Below are 22184 nucleotides of genomic sequence, written 5' to 3' on the forward strand. Positions count from 1 at the left end.
TCCCTCTCTTGAATGGATGAGTTTGTTACAAAGCCAAAAAAGACCATTTTAGCTGGATGCATTTGTGAACACGTCATTTTGTGTCTTTTGGTTTTAGGTGCCTACCTCCACCTGACTGTAGCATTTGCATTAACAGGTTACAACGTTAATTAAAAGTTGTGTGATGAGCTATCATCTTGTCTTTATTATTAGATTTAAAACATAGCTGATCACACTTCAGACTAGACGCTAATGACGGGTACATCGGAGCATCCTGGTGCAATAAGCTGAACTTTTATGATAAGTCGACTATTAAAATAGTTGTGTGGCAGCCCAACAATTGAAAATTATTTGTGTAGCACCTTCCACAAACGGAAGCTTCTAGGTGCTGAAGGACACTAAAGTTTCATCAATTTAAAGCTGATTTGACAGATCAACATAAAATGTGGCAAACACCAAGTAGATGTTTTGTCTCCAACACTGAACTGCCTGAGCTCGATGATTTCAGAGGGTCTTGTTAGTACATTTTTAACCTAATCTAAATTTTAAAACCAGATCTGTAATCATGGTGTTGGTGTCATGTTTCCTGCTCATTGGCCTTGGAGGCTTCCTGGCTTACCGGAAAATTAACGAGCTGTCGAAGAATATTGGCCTGATCCCGGAGCTCAGAGATGGTTTGCACCACGTTGTGAATTCAGACTCACATAATTGTCGAGATGAATCTAAGCTTGGAACTTTGGCCGAGATTCATTCACTGGCACAAAAGACGGATGCCATCAAGGAAAGAGTGGACGAATCAGCACGGATTGGGATAGATTAATGTCCATTATTGGGATTCTGAGAGGTTGAGGACCAACAAACTGTAAGACAGAGAGGAAATTATCTCTGTCTGGCCCCAAAACAATTTCTAATCGGAATCTGGCGCCCTTGAGCCTGCAAGGCTACAACGAAAACTCCCCCTCAGAAGATATGTGGAATGTGCTGTCGCTATGGCAACTCAACTCTGTCTCCTTTCCCAGCCTGGGCGGGACTGCGGGAAGGCCGCTGAAACGTTCCAGGGTCACTGCAACCCTCCAACCCTCAATGCTCCTCCCCCTATCCACACTGAGGTGACATGTGCTGCTTCATCGTGGCTGCAGGAACTGAAGTGGGGATAGTCCCAACCCACCACCCCACCTAGTGGACACTTATGTTGTGTTGTCTGGAGTCTGTTTCATATCTGTCTGAGGTGGGTTTTTTTTTTTTTGCAGAGCAAAGCTGCCCTCCTGGTGGGAGAGTAACTCTGAAGTGCCTTTTTTCCCTCCACCTGAACCAATCCTCATGTAACCCTCTTATCTCTATTAAGGTAGCGCGACTCGGTTTGCGAATGACCACAGTCACCAATTCTTGTCATGTGTCTTGCCCATGCATGTCTGATCTCTGAATTGCGTGTACTGAAACTCTAATTTCCCTCTGGGATTAATAAAGTATCTTTGATTTGATTGTAACCCTAGTTGTGGTACTACCTCTGAACATGGACAGGAAAATGCAGGTTGTACTGTGGCGCCTCAGCCTGTCGGTCACTGACTCTCCAGCTTTCTCCAAACACGTTTAGGTCTCTGACCACTGTCCCATCAGACTTCATGTACTCGTTTCTAGTGATGCCATCATAGTTTCCACACAGTCCTCCAACAGAGTTCCTGTAGGTGCTGGGCAGTATGATCTCTGTAGTGTGGAAGAAAGCGTTATGGGGGAAGGAAATAAATAAACTTAAACATAAGCTGAACAAAGGACTTAGTGTAGGGTCCAGGATTCTTACCACCACGGCTGTTTCCATCAAAGCGTACACTAAGTCCAAAGTCTGTGGAGACCTGAACCTCTTTGGAGTTCATGGTGATAGTCAAACCACTGACTGGCCTGAGAGGGGGACTGACACGCTCCCCATTCACCTACATGGAAATGTAAACATTATTACTGAAAATGTTTGGCTTTGCTACAAGATCAATGAAAATGGCAGCAATAAAAGTCAAACAGTACTGACCAGGACAACTTTCTTCTGCAGGAAACGAACACTGACACCATAGACATCAATGTAGATTTGGTCCAGGAAGGAGATCCTGCTGTTGCCCCCTCTTCTAATGTTCTTCCCTCTAACCAGAAGAGGAGCTAAGGAAGTCTGCTTGTTGAAGTCCTGAGTGAGGACGTAGGTGTAGGGACCCTGGAAGTGATGGCTAAAACCATCAAAGGTTCTGTAGTGAGGATCTCCAGAGATGGTACACCTATCAAACTCTATAAAAGAGGACAGAATGATCAGAGTGGATTATTTTCCGTTTGGTGGTTCTGAGACTCCGGTCTGCACACATATGAGTGAGTCACTCACTGGTAGGCTGACAGAAAAGGTCTCCGTACTTGTCCAGGGCACAAACTGAGTTGGCATTACAGCTGTGGTCCTCACATGTGATTTTGCCGAGGTTACAGGAGCATGACTCAGCACATTTATCAGTTAACCAGGAGTCTCCAACCTACACAGGAAGTGGTGTACACAGTTCTATGTGTTAGGTACAGAGCAGGATCAACTAAACACTGTTGGGATTAAATTACACGCATCAGTTAGAGATGAAACATGGGGACCAACGTTAGTCCAGAACCTGACCCGTTCTTCTTCTCCTAATGCTGTCTGAATTTGTGGATCCGTGTTTGACTTTGTGCCCTTTGACATTTGGGGTTGGGGTTCCCCTTGGATGCTGACAGATAACGCAAACTTAGTTCTGATGACTTCATCCTTGTGGTCTAACACGCTGTACCGAGACGCTGGTTCAACGACAATAAAAGCTTGTTGAATCTTGAATCTTAAGCCTAATTCATACTTCTTCGCCTGCATCGGGACGGACGTACGCAACGCCATCATCCGTCCTTTCGAGGGCTCTCCAGCAGGCTCGCAAGGACGGATGGAGTCGAACTCTCTTTTCTAAACATCGGTCCGACGAGACGAAGGCCGCAAGCTTGTGATTGGTCAGGACACGGCTGTCGCCACTGCGCCCTCAAAAACATAAGAAGAGTGGAGGATATCTAGCGGCAGACACGGAGCACATTTGATGAAATTCTCATGGAAAAACTCTAAAAACATGAATATTTTATCCACCCGTGACTGGAGGAGTGAAAAGATGCGCAGCAAGCGTTTTATTCGTGGACGGAAATGACAGGAAACGTGGCTTTAGAGGTGGCGAGCGCATGAAGAGGTGGAGGCGGATGAGACACAAATTTGTCCATGTTAAAAAGTCTCTTAAATACAAAAACATTATAAACACAACAGTAAACACACTATCTCGGACCAGATACATGACAGGATACCACAGAACAGCGCTACGCCCTCTGGTGTCCTGGCGGGGAATTGCTGTGCAACACTCCCCAGGAGACGGAGAAGTCTGAAGACATCTCCGTCCGTGCGTGTGCATCTCTCCCTTGTGGAGCTGATGGAGAAGTCTAAATTAGGCTTGAGTGTTGGATTGTTGGTTGGAGTCCCTCTTGGAGCATGCTTGGGTACCATTCTTTATTCATGGCTGTGTTCTGAGGCTAAACTGTACGTGAGTCCACTTTGAGAGGCACCCCAACACGCATAGTCTCAGAAAGCTTTACCACTGCCAGGACACAGGACTGGTGGGAATGCTCACCTTTTCATCTTCAAACAGTCTTTGTTCCAGATGCTCCAAAATATTTGAAAGAAGACCCATCAGAGAAAATGACTTTTCTCCTGTCCTCAGCGCACCAATGCGTGTACCTTGGCAGGATATTGGTCTGCCCCTCATAGTTTTCTCATGAAGAATTTAGCTTTTTTTGCTGTCCTTGTTGACACTAAATTATCCTACAAAGTTTTTCTTCTCACAGAGGTGAAGAAGGGCTGAAACCTGCCAGTTCTGAGGAGGTTCTGGATCAGTGGCGCACTAATACAGAGGTTGAATTAACTGTGACAGTGTGAGCGTCCTGTCACTGTGACCCGATTGATCATGCACCCTGGCTGCTTGACCAAGGGGGATGTCCCTTTGGTTGACTGGTTATCGCGAGCAACTTTCGCCCGGGAGTCTGGGGATCAAATCCCACCCGGGCCCTCGTTTCTCCACCGTGCCGTATAAATATTTTCCACCTTTGACAGTTTTTTTTAATGGTGATGGAAAGCCCATCTGGCATTTTGACAAATTACAATCACTTACTACTGCAGACATGATGTACACGTGGAGTACATTGCTGAGGTAAATAAATAAAGTAGTTTACTCTTCTGAGATTAGGGTAATTCACTAGTTGAAAACTTTTAGGCTGTAGTTTACTTACCAGCATCACTAGAAGAAGAAGAAGAAAATATGATTTCTATAGCGCCTCTCAAGATAAAAATCACGAGGCGCTTCACAAAAACAAAAATTGTAAAAATATAAAAAAGAATTTAGAAAATGGTTAAAAATATTTTTTAAATGAGCAAAAATAGACAATTGTCATTAAAAACATTAAGAAAGAGAGAGAGTGAACAGGAAAGAGGGAAATCAGTGGATCCTGAGGAAGGTGGAGTAGGTGGGGAGAGCAGAATAAAGAGAGAGAGGTGAAGAAGGTCATACAAAAGCCAGCTTGAACAAATGAGTCTTCAGCTGCTTTTTAAAGGAGACCACTGAGTCCACTGATCTCAGGCTCACCCCGGCTTTCCACAGGAGCCGTCAGCAGCACGTTACTGCAGCAGCACGTCATAGCTGCTGATAGGAACCGCTGTGGTCAACAGAACCTTTTCCACCGGAGCCGTCAGCAGAGCGAGTCGGCCGCGTCTCAGGAGCAGCAGGTCGCGGCCCTTACGCGCCGGTTCTATTTTCTATGCGCGACGCCTCTGAAACGGGTCAAGTTCGACATTTTTGGGGAAGGAAAGACAGGAAATCGGATGCGGAAATGGAGAGAAGCTCCCGAGATTTTCAGAATAAAGAACATACTGCCTTCCGGTTGCTTTACTTTTAAAAAAGGTTACTAACTGTGCGGCCCCGTGAGAAGTTATCACCTAGCTAGCGGTCTCCTTTATTTTTCAGGTCCGTATTGGCGATTATAAAACAGACAGAACATAAAACACAAACCTTTTGGAGCCATGTTGTAGTTTTCTCCTGCTTGTTGTTGTGTTTACTGACGAAGTCACTCGTGTGACTTCGTGCTCGGTCGGTGACAGCCGCTCCCCTGCTGCTTCGCGTCTCGTGAAAAGGGCCGAGCAGCAGCTTACGCGAGCAAGACGTGCTGCTGCAGTAATGTGCTGCTGACAGCTCCTGTGGAAATCCGGGGTCAGGGGGAGAGAGTTCCAGAGTCTGGGGGCCACAGCAGCAAATGATCTGTCACCTTTGGTCTTTAGCCTGGTGCTGCACAACCAGTAGGCTTTGGTCACTGGACCTCAGGGACCTGCTGGGGGTGTAGGGACTAAGAAGATCACCAATGTAAGATGGTGCTTGTCCATGTAAGGCCCTATAGACCAGAACCATGATCTTGGAATGAACCCTGAAGTTGACTGGCAGCCAGTGAAGCTGGAGGAGAAGTGGGGTGATGTGGGTGTGTTTGGAGGACTTGGTCAGAAGCCGAGCACAGGCATTCTGAACCACCTGTAGACGGTTCAGGGAGGTTCTGCTCAGACACGTGAAAAGAGAGTTACAGTAGTCTAAGCGTGAGGAGATGAAGGTGTGGAGAACTGTCTCAAGTTCAGAGCGGGACAGAATGGGACTCAGCTTAGCAACGTTCCTGAGATGGAAGAAGGAAGAGCGAACAAGAGAACTGACATGAGAATCCAGGGTGAGAGCTGGGTCAAAGGTCACGCCAAGATTCCTGAAAGAAGGTTTGGTGTGAGAAGCAAGCTGACCAAGAGAGTCTCTGACTTTGGGAACCAGCTTGTCTGGGGCACAGATGAGGATCTCAGTCTTATCTTCATTCAGCTGAAGAAAGCTCCCAGCCATCCAGGTTTTGATAGAGTCTAAGCAGGTGTGTAACAGCTGCAGCTTAGACATCTCATGGGGCTTAAAGGAGATGTACAGTTGGATGTCATCTGCATAAAGATGGTAGGAGATTCCTTTGAAGGAGCTCAGGATGTGCTGAAGAGGAAGCAGATAGAGGAGGAAGAGCAGAGGCCCCAGCACAGAACCTTGTGGAACACCATGGGTAAGAGAGGTGGTGGAGGACCTACACTTGGAGAAGGCCACAGAAAAGGAGCGCTCAGAAAGATAAGAGGAGAACCACTCCAGAGCAGATCCTGATAGGCATATTGATAATCCTGATGGATGGGTGTTTCACCACGGAGGCTGCGCTCCGTCTACTGTAGTGTAAAGCGAGACAATTATTAACAATATTAAAGCTCCGATGTATGATTATGTGTGTTAAAATGACGTTATTTATTTATATGAGCGTCGGCGTTCAGAGATCTTCTCATTCCGTTGTGAGAGCAGCAGCTGAACCCGGTAGCACCACCAGCAACAGAAGCTGGTAGGGATCCGGACTTTTTAACAATCAGCTTTGGTGTGAAGTGAAACGCTGTTTACAACATAAAGTTATAAATCCAGAGGGGTGAGTTTAGGCAAAGTCAGCAACATGTTTACATCGGTGAACAGCTGCAGAGAGAATGTAAGCTAACGTTGGTAAGCTAGTTAGCATACCGCTCTCTATGAGCCCCCGCTAGATGCGCTAGATGCGCTACTTCTTCTGATAACTGAACTGGGCATGAACTAGTGGAAGGAATGCTGGAGGAGTTGTTTTTGTTTTGATCGCAAAAACAATTTCAGGCTCTACTTTCCCCTTTGTTTAGTAATCGTGTCGCTCACTGTTTACATGCTTTTGCCGTCCACTATGGTGGACCCACGTGGTTAGGTGACGTCGGTGCAAAGGGTCAATATCTTCATATTTAGAATGAAATTCAAGTTGGGATTTGAACCCACAACTTTGAGGCTACTGTGAGTTTACAGTGCTAACAACTGGCTTGCCATTATTTTGTCATTTATTCAGCTGAACTTACGTCGTGGTATTCTCCCTCTGAGTCCAGACAGCCACATTTATCCAGAGGAACACATTTGCTGTCACTGAGAACAAAGCCAGCGTTACACTGGCATCCCTCTACACAGGTGGTTGGAGGAAGATGGCAGAACATTGGGAAGAGATCAGAGCAGGTGGGGGGGCAGGGGGCAGTGCAGTCAGAGTAGTGGCTGTTGGGAGGGCAGGGCAGAGCTGTGGGAAACAACATGTTACAACACCAACATCTGGGTGGGCTGAAGGTTTTTGTGTGAGAGGAACTTACGGCAGAAGGTGTTGTTCCTCCAGCTGATGGTGGCTCCAGCACTCTGGCAGGCCTGGGCGTAGGCCTCCACATTGTCACAGAGTGTTGCCTGCATACCGTCGTACTCACACATGTCATAGATGCAGTTACCAAGGAAGGCACTGGGGGGCACCAGAGAGTGGCAGGGCTTGAAGCGGTCTGAGAAAATGACATTGGCACACTGAAGCTCATACGACACTTCTTCCTCCGTGGTGCAGTTCGGGTGGACATCTGGACGCGTGTCCGGCTTGCAGCTGCAGGAGAGATGTTTCAGCGATTTAGTCTCTTGTTACTGAGGCTGCCTTTGAGCGTGCCATGACGTTTGTGAGCTTATCCAATAAAAAAAGCCAGCTCATGGACGCAATTTTAACTTTAGAAGTGGGGGGGGGGGGGGGGGGTCTTTACAGTATGCTCTAATGGGAAACAGGCTTCAACACAAACGGTTGTTTTCTGCTTGGTCCTAGAGCTCAACCAGTGTCAATTTAACATAGCGTAATATCGTTTTTGGATGGTAAAAAGTGCAGGGGTCAAAACTTGACTTTGGAAAAAGTGGGGGGGACATGTCCCCCCTGTACCCCCCAAAAATTACGTCCATGAGCCAGCTACATTTAGTCGTATTTAGCTGTCAAACAGCAACATCACCGCTGAAGATGACAGTGTTAGGGTCTGTTGTATACTCTGTGCTGGTGACAAAGTGTCATCTAGAAAAAACACACTACCGTATTTTCACGACCATAGGGCGCACCGTGTTATAGGGTGCAGCTTCAGTTACGGGCGTCTTTTTGGTATTTAACACATACAAAAGGTGCACCGGGTTATAGGGCGCGGTAAAACGTACCGGTAAAACATCTGTGCCGGCTCAGGACTGGGAACATATCAGTGCAAACCAGACATTGTGAGAATTATAAACAGCCAAAAGCATGCTTCACTTTACTGGTCTAGTCCTGGTTCAGACCTGGTTTAGAGCGCACGTGCACTTCCTCATTGCGTGCGCTCTAAGCAGGTGCCATTCTCAGGGTTGTCAGAACAATGTTCAGCATACCGCGCGTACCTGCCCTTTTGAACTATTCGGGGTCTGTCTTCGCTCACGTCCACACGTTCACGCCACGCCCCTTGTCTTCTACTACGTTCGCGTCTCACAACAACACAATAGGCGCACCGCACCACAGGGCGCGGCGTACATTTTGGAGAAAATTTAAGACTTTTAGGTGCGCCATATGGTCGTGAAAATACGGTATTTCTGAGTTGCTTTTTAAAGAATTAAGCAGTAATGGGATTACTCAGCCTCATTCATTACTAATAGGAGACTTGGTGGTCTGAACCCCAGAATCTAAATGGGCTTTTGGGCCAAATGATCACACCTCTCCGGTACTGGGAAAACTCTGGAGCAACCAGCGACTCTACCCCTTTGCCAGTCAGTGGCCGACAGTCTGATGCTGTGTTTTCATGGCTCGGTACGCTAGGAACCACACACACACACACAGCGCTGCTGTGCCTTGAGCTGCACGGCCGTCGTTAAGGGAGACACCTCAGACTTTTCCGCTTGTCTTTTGCCCCGCCCACGTGCTCGGAGATTTCCCCGTTCCCGAGGAGTGTGTGTGAACAACCCTACGTGTGCGGGTGTGGGACCCGGACCAACGCCACCCAGCCTGGTCCGTACTGGCCCAGATGTGAAAGCACCATTAGTGGCCCCCAGATTCTCTGCTGTTTTTGGGGGTTTGCTCAGGATACAAAGGGGTAGTTTGCCTTTTGGTCAGGGAATGGATGCTGGGTGCTGTTTGTGCTAACACACCACTTAGTGGTGCAGAGTACTTGCCCTTTTTGGAGGCAATAGGATGAGTGCAAGATGGCACTCTAATCAGTAACTCCTTAGACCTGTTCAAGGACTTCAGTGCTCTGAACACAAGTGGAGTTTTACTACAGGACTTCTGTGCAAGTCAAAGTAAGGCCATAATGAACACAGCATTTGAGTATAAGGATACCCATTGATACACATTGTACAGACACGTGGTCCAATCCTCGTCCTTGAATGCCAGGACTTGTGGCATCTCTTGCTGGTATGTGCAGATGTTCCTGGTCACCCACCCTGGATCGCTGTCTCCATCTGACTTCCAGCTGTTGCCCAGTTCAATGGCGTCCTTGGCTGGTTTCTTGTTGGGCATGAGGTTATCATCAGAGCTGTTGCTGTTATAGTTTCCACACATGCCACACACCTGAGGGACACAAGTGGATCAGATTAAAACTTGCAACATGTCAGATCTTTGTGATGTAATAACAGCAAAGATGTTCTACCTTGTTAAAGTACTCTCCAGGAATAGTGATCTCTAGGTGGTGGACTCCATCAAACTTCACCTGCAGACCAAAGTTTGTGTCCAGCAGACTGTAAGATCCACTGGTTATCACTTTGGCTCCAATCAAGTCGATAGACAGAGGGGTACGCACTCGCCGTCCATTCAACTAAAACAACAGCCAATAGGAACATCTGTCATCTGAATTTGAAAAGATCTGAGAGGATCTGAAGAAACCTGAGAAGGTCTGAATACCAGAACTCTGCGAGCCTTTTGTAGCTCCACCTCGGTGTCATGAGGTAAATAGACCTTAACCGAGCGGACGTAAGAGGCCTCTGGCTGACCTCGCTCCTCGTTTTTAGCCACCACCTTGAAGTAAGTTACCTGGGAGGTATTACAGACCTGAAAAAGTAACAAAAACAACATGTTTACAATTTTACTGCTGAAATACTTTAAAAAGACCAGCTGAAGTACGAAAAAGGCCAAAGCCAGGATTCGCAAAAATCCTAATGTAAATAAACAGACTGAACGATGATCAGACGTCATGTTATTGCAGGTTAAATTAAACATTCATTTCCCAGCAGAAAACATCGCCAGGTTCCTTCTGTCAAACCAAATAGGATAGCAAAAATTTTATTAATACAATTTTGCGAACATTTCTGATCAGTTCTCAATTTCAGGTGGAACTCAACAGATTAGAATCAGGGCCGGCCCAAGCCATTGTGGGGCCCTAAACAGGTTTCCCTTGGGGGCCCCCTAAACCCAAAGATGATTCATCATTCCTAAGCTGCACCATTTGGGTAACATGCCCACATTTATTAGCATCTTTTGTAATTAGCTCACCTCAATATGGTGTTATTGTGGATATTAATTTAAACTTTATCTGAGCAGCAAACCACGCTCTAATTAATTAGCATTTTCAAATGAAGAGTGATATTTAAGTGTGGTATATTAATTCAGCTATTTGAAAGAAACATCAGCAAACACTGAATTTACAGTAAATAAACAAACTTTGGTTTACTATCTTTTGTTTTAAAATTTGAAACGTGTGTAAAGTGTGCTGCTTTACAAACTAAAACCAAATGACACTGCAGAAAATAATCCAAATACATTGTATTTTACTCATGTCACCTTGGTGCTCCTGGGGGCCCCCTGGTGATGTGGGGGTCCAAAGCAATTGCTTAGCTCGCATATGCCTTGGGCCGGCTCTGATTAGAAAAGTGCAAAAAGTTGATTCATTTGAATAATTTAACTTAAAAGGTGAAACTATTATATAAAAAGGCTCATTCCACACAAGCCTTTATTTGTTACGATGGTGACGATGATGAATTCCAGCAGGAGAGTTCGATTCCAGGCCTGGAGGGCCTGTATCCAACAGCTTTTAGGCCTAGTCCACACGTAGCCGGGTTTTTTTTAAACGAATATCCGCCCCTCGAAAAACTTGCATCCACACCACCTCGTTTAAAAAAAAAACTCTGTCACACGTACCCGGATAAATACGTTGTTAAGGACTTGCCAGACCTGTAGGCGGCAGTACTTCCCCCGTTCTTAACCTCGTCCTTCGTCTGTGGTCTTCCGCAAGGAGCAGTAATTCCGCTTGCAAAAACAAACAAGCAGAAAGCGCTTGGACAACTGATAAAGCAAGTGCAGCTCTGAGGGCATCCATGCTGTCGGCTAGTGTAAACACAGGTCGCACACGTGATGTCAGCATTTTTTTGTCGCGGAAAGTGACGTTGCGGACCTTAAAACTCCGGTTTTGTCTGTCCACACGCAGACACCCAAAACGGAGAAAACGCAGATCTTCACTTTGGCCGGAGTTTTTAAAAAGATCCGTTTTCGTGTGGAAGACAGGCCAAAACATAGAAAAATATCTACGTTTTGGCAGATCCCCGGTTACATGTGGACAGGGCCTCAGTGTTAAGTCTGTTTCAACACACCTGACTCTAATTGACTAATGAATCCAAAACACCTGCAAAGGGTTCCTCAGCCTTTAAATTGTCCCTCCCTTCCTGTTGAACTGGAAATAATCTCAGGCCTTAATTATAAAAACAGGTCTGGTTTAGTCCTCAGTTCTGTGAAGCCAGATCTATTTTCCTGTGATTAAAAGTGTGTGTGTGTGTGTGTGTGTGTCTTTTGCTGTTTCACCCTGAAGTCGTAAATTTGATGAGCTGGTTCGGTCTCAGGGTTTTTGATGTAACATTTCTGATATCTTGAGATGGGAGGGAGGCAAGGATTGTGTTTTATTAGTCCAGGTGCATGAGCTAATAAACAGACCATGTATTTGTAAAATCGATAGGATCGCTAGAATAAGCAGTAGAAGTAGATTTATTGATTCCTCCCCGAGGCCAGGATGAACGAAGCAGAGGGGAGGCCACCAGCGGAGCAGAAGAAGAAGAAGAGGGGCGGATCCGGAAAGGAACCAATCAGCAGAGCCTGCCGAGGGGGAGGTAATCTCAAGAGGAAGAGCGTCTACCAGGAATGGAGTCTCAAGAGGGGGGGGTGTTGCCATGGAGATGCACCCCCCCAAAGAGTGAAGAGGAAGGGGGGAGAAGGAGTTTAACTCATTCGCTGCCAGCGTTTCTCACTGCTTTTACTGTTTTTTAAGAGTCACAGAACGTTGCGCGCTAGGATGATGTTGACGCCAAAACAACCAAAACAAAGAGGAGACTCACCTCTTACATCAGGAAGAACCTACGAGTTTCGAGCGTTGTCCGTTCTTTCATAATCGGCAGACGCTTTTCCGGTTCGCACCTCACTTTTTTTTTTTTTACAGGAACGGCCCAAAACGATTTAACACATGGATTTTCTGCTTCCTGATCACATGACGTGTGACGTATGCGGATGAAGATCGGCTTTAGAGCTGAGATGTTTGTTCTCTCAGCGCGGGGGCTCGTTCCGATGCCCAAACAGTAAAAAAAATGCAAATGACGACTTTAGTCGTCAATGGCAGTGAATGAGTTGGGGGAAGAAGGTTGGGAGAGTGCGTGGCTGGAAACTTGTTAAGTTTTCTGATCGTGTGTGCCCCGCTGGGTCGGGATCTTCACTTTTTCACCTGTATTTGGAATAAAATCTGTTTCTCGACTACAAGGAACGCAAACGAGTTCTGCGTCTCTAGGGGTCTCCTTCATGACCGGCCGTTCACCCAACAGGTGAGGTGCTGGTTGATCTTATCCCATCCTCAGGTTAGAAGTGAGATCAGGTGCTAATTAGCATCCTTTGCTGCGGCTGAATTAGCTGTTCCTTCAGCATAGAGGGAACAGTTTATTATGGTGTGTAACTGACGGCATGCAATGAGCCGGCAACGGAGGGGGTTGGAGTAAATCAGAAGTCTTCCTCTTTGTCTGCTTGAACTAATTTTGGTCAGAATTAGAAGCTCGGGGTTTGTGGTGATTGCTGATCAACTCTCTACAGAGTAAGAGTGTTTGTTGGTAGCTGGCGTTGTCACGCTCTCTACGCCGATTACAAGTCAGACCCTGAGATATTAGTAAAATCTAGAAGAGTAGAGCTAGCCCGGTAAATTGGCTTGTAACACTTCCGGAGGAATCCCAAGGCGTTCCCTGGTCAGCGTGGAGACATAGTCCCACCAGCGTGTCCTGGGTCTTCCTTTAGGTCTCCTCCCGGTTGGACGTGTCCAGAAAACCTCACCAGGGAGACGTCCTGGAGGCATCCTCAGTGATGGAATGTCTCACGCGCCACCTTTCCCACACTTGTGAACAAGACCCAAGATACTTTTGATTTAGATGTTTGCTCCACCATATCAGTGTTTTGCCTCATGATTTGTACCTTTATGCACATTTTTGGATTCTGTGATTTGATCTTGGATTTAAGGACTGATTTAATACTAACATCCAGCCTTTGAATCCTCCCTTCACACACATGAAAGACCTTTGCTTTCCTTAGTGAAGAAGTCTGGGGGGAGTTTTGTTAATTAAACATTTCCATTGTTTTGCAGTAGCAATTTAAAAGCCTCCTACCTCCACCAGGGTGTAGGTGCAGGTGCCCATGAAGGTGTGCATCACTCCATCAAAAGTGTAGTAATGTGGGTCTCCTGCTACGTGACACACTCCTTTTCCTGAGGAGTGGGAAAATACCTGGTGATGCTGCTCCAGCTTCAAATGCTGCAGGTCAGGTGTTTCACCCTACCTGTGGAGTGACAGTCCAGCACTCCCTCCACCACCTTGCACTCCTGTGCAGGACTGCACTGCCACGGTTCACAGGTGATGTTGTGATTACCGTGACACCGACAACGCTCTGAGCAGTCGTTCTCTGGAAACCATGAGTCTCCAACCTCCAAACACACACACGCACGCACACACACACACACACACACACACACACACACACACACACACACACACACACACACACACACACACACACACACACACACACACACACACACACACACACACGCACGCACGCACGCACGCACACACACCCACAAGTTCTACTCCAACACTTCTTGTTAAAAGTCCAAGAGCTAACTGTTGCTGTGACCACCTACCGGTCGGTTAGGGTTAGGGTTAGGGTTAGGGTTACCTACCGGTCGGTAATGTCCGTCTCCATCAGTGCATCCACACTCGCTGACTGGAACACATTTGTCTCCGCTGAGAACCAGGCCGGGGTGACAGACACAGCCCTCCACACAGGGTTGGTTACAGGAACCACCTGAGCCTGCAGGATCCTGACAGCTGGGCTGGGGGCAAGCAGGGCCACATGGTTCATAATGACTTCCTGGAGGGCACTTTAGTGCTACAGAGGAGAGAAAAGATGAAAGAGGCTCGTCACCATCGCCCAAAAATGTCAATGTTGTATTAGGATGGCACATCACGGCCTATCCCAGTGTAATTACTGGATTACAACCACCAAACCACTAAATGAATTAAGAACTTGAAAAAAGTCCACTTGGTTCAGACCCCAGTGTCATGGTCTGCGTCTGCCCCTTCCTTATGTGCCTCCTGATGTTTCTCCATCCCTCTCTAGATTCCCTTCTGTGTCTCATAGCGCCCTCATGTGTCCTTTGTCTGCATCTCAATTATGTGTCTTATGTTTGTAGCCCTTTAAAGTCAATTCCTCCCAGGTCCTGTGTCATTCATTCATCCCCAGCCCTCCAGGTCTTCCTTCACGTTCTGTAGCTCCAGCCTCTTTGTCCCCTGCTCAGTGTTTTTGCGTGTGTGTGTGTATGTCCTTCCCTCAGTCTTAGGTTTAGTTTTATGTTTTAGGTTTATCTGCCCTCCACTGGTTCTGTTTTCCCCATTTAGATAATTTGTGTCACCTGCCTTCCCTCCAGCCCTCACTCCACACACCTGCTTCCTGTTTCCTTAATTGTTCTCCATGTGTATATAAGCCTTGTCTTGTCACTCTGTGGTTGTTGGTTCATTGTCTTGGTCAGCGTTGTTTTGTCTCCAGTCTCCAGTCTCCAGTCTCCAGTCTCCTGTCTCCTGTCTCCTGTCTCCAGTCTCCTGTCTCCTGTCTCCTGTCTCCTGTCTCCTGTCTCCAGTCTCCGTCTTTAGGTCTCTGCTCAGAAAGTGAGCTTTTGGATTTCGGTCTTAGTTTAGTTATTGGGTTTTTGCCTTTTCCCCTTTGATTTTTGGTTCTCCTCCTAAATAAAGGATTTTTACTTTTCAACCGCTCCTGCCTGTGTGTTCTGGATTTCCTGCAACTTGGGTCCTAACCTCCTGCTTTCAACGTGACACCTAAAAATTGTCCCTTAACATAAAAATAAGTTTTAAATGTTTTGGTAAAAACTCTGACACATTTTAATCTTGAATGAAAATCCAAAGAGATTATTTCCCCATGAATTATGCTAGATCTGCTTGTCTCCTCGGTGTCGCAGCTGATTAATCAGTATAACAGAAACCTCACATCTGTGCCATAAATAAATAGAAAACCTGTTTCCAGATTAATAAAAGGGTTGTTGTATTCATATATTAATTACTGTAATGTTGTTTGGACCAGCACCCATCCAAGTAGACTGGAGTTTACTCTGACCAGTCTACAGAGGTTTTAGACTTACATGGGGCAAGTCTACAGAGAAGAGGTTTTAGGTCTTTCTCAGTGGCTGCACCTACTTTGTGGAATATTCGCCCATCTCCATTAGGAAGGCATCACCTGTTGCCATTTTTAAAAGCCACTGAAGACGTATACTTGACAACTTTTAGTATTTCTAGTTGACTTGGTAGTCCTACTTTTTACCATGTGTGATTTTTATTGTATTGTTTTTTTGTGCTTTATTATGTTTTACTTGACTGCTAATGTTTTTCTGTTTTTACATGTCTATGTTCAGCACTTTGGGCAACATTGCTGCATTTTAAGTACAAATAAACTGGGTTTGATCTAGTCATGAAGAGCAAGCTTTAACTCAGACGCTCTTGTCAACCTCATTTGTTTCAGACAAGCTTTTGTCCACGGATCAAATCAGACAATAAAAACTCATCTAGTTCATCACCTACCTACCTACCTACCTACCTACCCACCCACCCATCCATCCATCCATCCATCCATCCATCCATCAGCCAGCCTGTCTATTGTCCATCCATCCTTACGGCAGAAGGTGTTGTTCCTCCAGGAGATGGGAACTCCTGCAGCAGCGCACATGTCAGCATAGCTCTCTAAGGCCTGGCACAGAGCCACGGTCTGACCTCCTGTTGCACACAGGTCATACACACAGTTTCCAAAGAAGGACTCAGGGGGGACGAACGAGTGGCACGCCTTAAAGATCCCTGAAAATCAGATTCAAGATACAAGTGGAGGTTATTGTAATCGTCCCATAGGCCGTCGGATAAATGTAGGTCAAATGTCTGATGTCCTTGCATGCATCAGCTGTGTGTGTGTGTGTGTGTGTGTGTATGTGCGCACCGTTAGGATCAGTGATGATTCCACAACTTGTGGGCTTCTTGGCTTCCTCCTCCACCTGCTTATCACAGTCCTCCTGCCCTCCACCATTAGTACAACTGTAGATGAAGGGAAGCATCCACCAGAGTTAGCTAGAGCATCATAAATGGACACATTAGTCAGATCGCTACGACATTATTCAGGTAATTCAGTCTGTCTGAGTCACCTGAAGACCTAGGAGAGAAACACACTTAACTGATTAATGTGTAATATTTGACAGAACTTTTTTGAGCCCTTCCTGTACACGTGCACCCGTCGTACGGATGTTTCAGTTGTGTTCTGACGGGACTCACTCGGGTCTCGGATCAGGCACCTCCCAGCTGTCTCCCAGCTCATTGCTGTTTGAAGCTGCTGTATTATCCGGTTTCAGGTTGTCATCTTTGAAGTTTCCATTGAAATTTCCTACCAAGGACAGAGGCGATGAGACGTAGAACAGAATCGGATGTTTAGACTAAATTTAATTAATCAGAAAACTGAAATAATAAAAGCGGCTGCTAAACCGACAGACACGTCACTAAAGCTATAAGTTCTCAAGTTCAGAGTCCACGTAGAATAATAGAACAACGGGCTTTGTTTCAAATCTTTTTCTGTTGTGGTGTTTGAATCTGGTTTTCGTTCACTGAACGTTGTTTACACACTACATCGGTAGGATTAGACCGTGGTGACCTGCATGTTCTCTGACCCCTTCATGGAGGGCTGTAGCAGACACCATGTGGTGAGTGAGTACAGGTGATTCTTACCACACATGCCACAGAGCAGGCCGCTGTAGGTGGTAGGAACCGTGACATCTGCATGGTGGTTCCCATCAAACCGGACCCTCAGACCAAACGTCGTCTCCAGAACTATAAACTTTCCACTCATGTAGATCTTGAGTCCACCGATGGAGGTGACAGGTGGTACCACCACTTTTCCATTAACCTGAGGAACAGAACCAAGTTAGAAGCATCATGAACACAGCCTCTTAACACCAGGCGCTGTTTAGAACGTTTAAGAAAGATTCGCAGAAACGACTGGTCCTAAAGTTCACGGGAGAAGATGAAGAGGTAGAATACCTGAACCGTGCGCCCCTTCCCAAGGATAACGCTCACACCGTTCACATGGATCACCACGGCTCGGACGTAGGAAATTTTTCTGTTGCTCCCTCGGTGCTCGTTCTGAGTGTCCACCGTGAAGTACGGAAGCTCAGAGGAGGAATTGCAGGGTTTGGTCAGTGTGTAGGAGCAGGCTCCCATGTAATGGTGGGTGTGTTTATCAAAGGTGGTGTAGTGAGGATCACCAGAGACGGAGCAGATCCCAGAACCTGAGGAGAAGAATGGATTTAGCTAAAGTCTGAACTTCATGAAACTTTTGATGTTTTCTGGTCGCAGTTAGAGGTGGCCTTGTTCATACTGGAGAACCAGGACCATCACACAGAAGCCACCCGAGTAGGTAAAGGTGAGCGATGCCTTTAAACCAAGGGTTCTAGAGACAGAAGGGCTTTCTGTGCTTGACTTTCACCACAGAGAGGCAGACATGTTACTGTGTTTTAATTGTGTTTGTGATTTTTATCATAAAAGGGGCAAAATCTTCTTCTTCTACTACAACTACTACTTACTGTACTTCTGTTCAGTCGTTGGACTGGTTTACCGGGAACTTCCAGAAAGAAGAATGGGAGCAGAGGTCAGCGTTGGTCTTTCTTATCAGCATGGTTTTCACACAGGCGATTATAAATGCAGCCGGGGAACCCCTGCTGGTTTTCTAACTTCTATTGAGGTTAAAACAACAAATGGTTCCCGAGCACAGCCGTGTCTGCAGCTCACCGCTCCGCCGGGGGATGGGTCACATGCAGAGAACACATTTCACACACCTGTGTGACAACTAGTGGGACTCTAAAGCTTGGTTTATGCTCGACGCATTCACTTTCCGCTTGGTGATGCGGCTCGCGGATGGAACGCGCTTCACAACTCGCAGCGTTTATGGTTCATGCGGCTTGTCTCTGCGGTGAGCCAATATTCTTCCAAACTGTAGGGGGCAGCATGGAGCTCTACGGCATGCATCCAACACTACACCATAGTAGAAGTAGAAATTACTGTTGTGTACAACATGGCATTCCAGCATTTTTAACAGCGTCTTCGTCTTCTCCGACAGTGCGAGCTATTTCTCACCAAGAATTATTAACAACATGTTGATCACGGTGATCTCTGAGCGCTGAATCATACAAATGTCTGTATTTACGAACCTCTGCCATACTTGTTCTCGCCAGTACGCCATGTTTTTCTGCGTCCGACCGTCCGCGTGGTTAGAAAATCTTCTAGGTGCGTGGTGCGGAAAGTTTGGGCCGTGCGGAGGCGCGGTGGAGGGGCGTGGTTGTTAAAATTACGCAATTTCGCCGTGCTGAGCCGTGCGAACCTCGCGGACGCGTCAAGCATAAACCAAGCTTAACTTCGACATGATTTGTTTCCTGGCTTTCAGTGGCGGCAGTGTTAGACGACTCTGGCTTTTGTGGAAGGTGATCAGGCCAAAAGTTTTTATGTTTGATGCAACTGCAAAAATTTACTTTGACTATTGGTCAAGAGTTCACGTTCACTAATGAAATGCACCAACTCAAGACCGTGGTTTGTTAGACATGGTTCTAGTATTGGTTTAGAACTCTAGCACTGGTCTAGTATTCTTGTACACAGTCCCGAACCACCCAAACCAGGATGTCCTGCAGGCTGCTGTGGGTTAGACTGTATCTGTGTGTAACGTACCCACAGGGCGGCACTCATACTGCCCGTCATGCAGCTGGCAGATCTCTGTGGTAGGTTTACAGCTGGTGTTGTGGCAGTGGATCAGACCTCCTCCGTGACACTCGCACTTCTGCTCACAGCCTTCTAAGTACCAGTTGTCCCCCACCTGAAGTTCAGAACACAGTCAGAATAAAGAACCAGGAGTTTCTGTCCACAATAACATAATTTGATGCAGGTAAAGACCTTTATTGTGTCACAGACTGGCTAATCTAAGCACAACATCTTCATGAGCACACTCAGACCACGTTCTGCACACAGGTGCAGTTAGGGTTAGGAACCATAGGATGATGAAGAATAGTATACTGAAGAGCAGCAACCTGACATAAAAAAGGGCAGCTGGTCTCCGGTGTCCTCTGAGTGGGACAGATGTTGAGTTCGGTTCAAGTGGGGTGTGCCACAGGGGTCTGTATTGGGTCCGCTTCTTTTTGCCATCTACTTACTACCGTTGGGGAATCTTCTTCAGCGGTTTAGCATGCATTTTCATTTTTATGCTGACGACTGTCAGATCTACCTCCCCCTTCAGCGGGGTGTCGATAGGTCAATATCAAAGCTTGTAGATACCTTAGAGGATGTGCGCTCCTGGATGGCTACAAACTTTTTACATCTGAATGATGCTAAGACTGAAGTAATTGTACTTAGCCCTGGCATGTCAACACACCCATGCGATGCTGTGAATCTGGGCCCTTTAGCATCCAACATGAAGACCACCATCCGAAATTTGGGAGTGCAACTGGACTCAGCCCTTAAATTCGACGCGCAAATCAACCAGGTTGTGCTGTCGTGTTTTTTTAACTTATGCCGACTAGACAGAATGAAGCCCCTGCTGTCCAGAGTACATCTAGAGACGGTCACACATGCTTTTGTTCTTTCAAGGCTCGACTACTGCAATGCACTGTATGCCGGCCTTAGTCAGGGTGCGGTAGCACGCTTGCAGTTAGTACAAAACTCAGCCGCTAGGTTCGTGACCGGCACTAGGCGCAGGGAACATATCAACCCCTGTGTTGGCATCCCTTCATTGGCTGCCTGTGTAATACAGGGCAAAATTCAAGGTCTTGGTGCTGGCATACAAGGCCTTACAAGGAACTGCTCCAGCATATCTTGGCAACCTTTTGCACAGGCACGCCCCCTCGCGGGCCCTTCACTCAGCCGGCAGGGAGCTGTTGATCGTTCCACGCACTAAGTGCAGGTCACGGGGGGACCGTGCATTCTCGGTGTTGGCACCTGCACTTTGGAACCAGTTGCCTTTGGTGGTGCGTCAGTCACCCTCATGGGGTTTTTTAAGACTCGCCTTAAGACCCATTTTTTTGTCAAGGCATTTGAGGATTAGCAAATTTTACCCAGTTTCGATGCCCCGGCCTCTTAATCTTTTTCTGGATTTTATTTTTTGCTTTTACTGTCCTCTTTTAATTGATTTCATGCTGGTTTTACGATTGTTATATTTTATTCTGATGGTTTTATGTTATTATTGTGTTGTGTTCAGCACCTTGGGCGTCTGCTTTGGTCGCAGAAGGGGCTTTATAGATAAATGAAATGAGATCAGTTGAGCATTTTGGTGGCTGACCCTGAAAGGCATCAAGCTGAAGTCATTTTCTAGCGGTTGAATCAAAGCCTAAAGCCAAATGGAGTTGATGCGGTTCTTTTGTGACAATAAGAGGGGGACATGCAGCAGAGGCTTTCACACACAGCTTTTATAAAGGCAGTGAGCACAGTTCTGATTCTACAGAACACAACAGGACAACCATGGACAGGCACTCACGGGGTGGTAAGTCCCACTGACATCCACACAGCCACAGTCCTTCAGGGCCACACATCTGTCATTACTGAGGATGAAGCCTGGATCACACTGACAACCCTCCACACACACGTCCTGACAGCCGGGAGGTCCAACCACACCCAGACAGGTCTCAGGACACCCGCTCACGCATAGTGAGTAGGAGCTGTTAGGAGGACAGACCAGAGCTGGAGACAGGAGGAAAGGGACGACAGATGGCGGGACAGAGGAAGGTAGGGGGAATAAAAAGAGAATAATAAACATTTAATTTCATTATATCTCCCATAAATGTCAGATTTAAAGCAAGGCAGGAATCTTTGGCCTTGGCTCTCCCCACTGAGAACAGGAGGCTGTGTTTTAAACCTGAGAATGGTCTTTGTTCAGAACTGAACCTGTGTTCTAGAGCTGGAACGTGATGGACACCACCGGTCTGAGAACTTACGGCAGAAGTCTGGAGTTCTCCACGGGTGGACCTTGGCTCCAGCGCTCTGACAGGCATCAGTGTAGGCTTGTAGCTGGTCACAGAGAACATGCTGCTGCCCGCCGAACCGACACATGTCGTAAACACAGCTTTGAAAGAACGGAGTGGGATCGACCATTTTGATGCATTCTCTGGCAAAAAAACAAGTCAAATTTAACGATTAATAAAGTTAGAGCTCGGCTCCGAAGAGGTGTGTGTCCACAGAAACATTACATTTCATTTGTCTGAAACACTCGCATAAACATCGGACTCTAAAGGAGACCCAGCAGCATGCTGAGAAGAACCAGGAGTTCTTGTCTGGTTTAGTTTCCTGAGTCCAAAACAAACCCCAGTTCTGATGCGGTTCCAAACAAAACTTCTCTCACCTGAAGGGTCCAACAGGGTCTTTGATTTTTCCACATTTTTCTGGTTTCACCACCTCCGCCTCAAGGCTCGGGTCACAGTCTGGGTCGGGTTTAGTTCCTTGGGTGCACCTGCATGAAACGGGTGGATCTGAGTGAAAACAGGAACAGATCCTCACAGCTCTGCAGGTGAGTTACAGATATCTGATTTACATCGTGTGAGTCAGAAAACATCTCCCCTGGCTTCCGACACCAGACCTAAAGAAGACTTTGAAGAACTTACGAGTCATCCTCATCTTCTTCCGTCTGCCAGCTATTTCCAAAGTCATTCACATTTCCAGCTAGGGTTCCATCCGGTTTGGTGAAGTCATCGTTAG

General features: G+C 46.7%; 1 protein-coding gene across 1 annotated transcript in view; it reads right to left on the reverse strand.

Annotated features, from left to right (window-relative positions):
• Nucleotides 1-22184, reverse strand: part of zanl (zonadhesin, like) — a 73346-nt gene that overhangs the window by 13310 nt on the left and 37852 nt on the right. Inside the window, exons 23-44 of the mRNA XM_054733692.2 lie at nt 22091-22184; nt 21832-21939; nt 21428-21597; nt 20971-21173; nt 19176-19320; nt 17499-17746; nt 17187-17364; nt 16740-16848; nt 16411-16505; nt 16098-16274; nt 14096-14304; nt 13696-13840; nt 13527-13624; nt 9808-9954; nt 9557-9721; nt 9350-9477; nt 7247-7518; nt 6968-7176; nt 2339-2480; nt 2000-2247; nt 1778-1907; nt 1485-1683 (exon numbers count right to left, since the gene is read on the reverse strand). The exon at nt 22091-22184 is cut by the window's right edge and continues 50 nt beyond it. Coding sequence (XP_054589667.1) covers nt 1485-1683; nt 1778-1907; nt 2000-2247; nt 2339-2480; nt 6968-7176; nt 7247-7518; nt 9350-9477; nt 9557-9721; nt 9808-9954; nt 13527-13624; nt 13696-13840; nt 14096-14304; nt 16098-16274; nt 16411-16505; nt 16740-16848; nt 17187-17364; nt 17499-17746; nt 19176-19320; nt 20971-21173; nt 21428-21597; nt 21832-21939; nt 22091-22184 — 3619 coding nt within the window. The remainder of the gene's footprint in view (nt 1-1484; nt 1684-1777; nt 1908-1999; nt 2248-2338; nt 2481-6967; nt 7177-7246; nt 7519-9349; nt 9478-9556; nt 9722-9807; nt 9955-13526; nt 13625-13695; nt 13841-14095; nt 14305-16097; nt 16275-16410; nt 16506-16739; nt 16849-17186; nt 17365-17498; nt 17747-19175; nt 19321-20970; nt 21174-21427; nt 21598-21831; nt 21940-22090) is intronic.

This window comes from Nothobranchius furzeri, chromosome 3 (genome assembly GCF_043380555.1).
Source record: "Nothobranchius furzeri strain GRZ-AD chromosome 3, NfurGRZ-RIMD1, whole genome shotgun sequence".
Classification (NCBI taxonomy): Eukaryota; Metazoa; Chordata; class Actinopteri; order Cyprinodontiformes; family Nothobranchiidae; genus Nothobranchius; species Nothobranchius furzeri.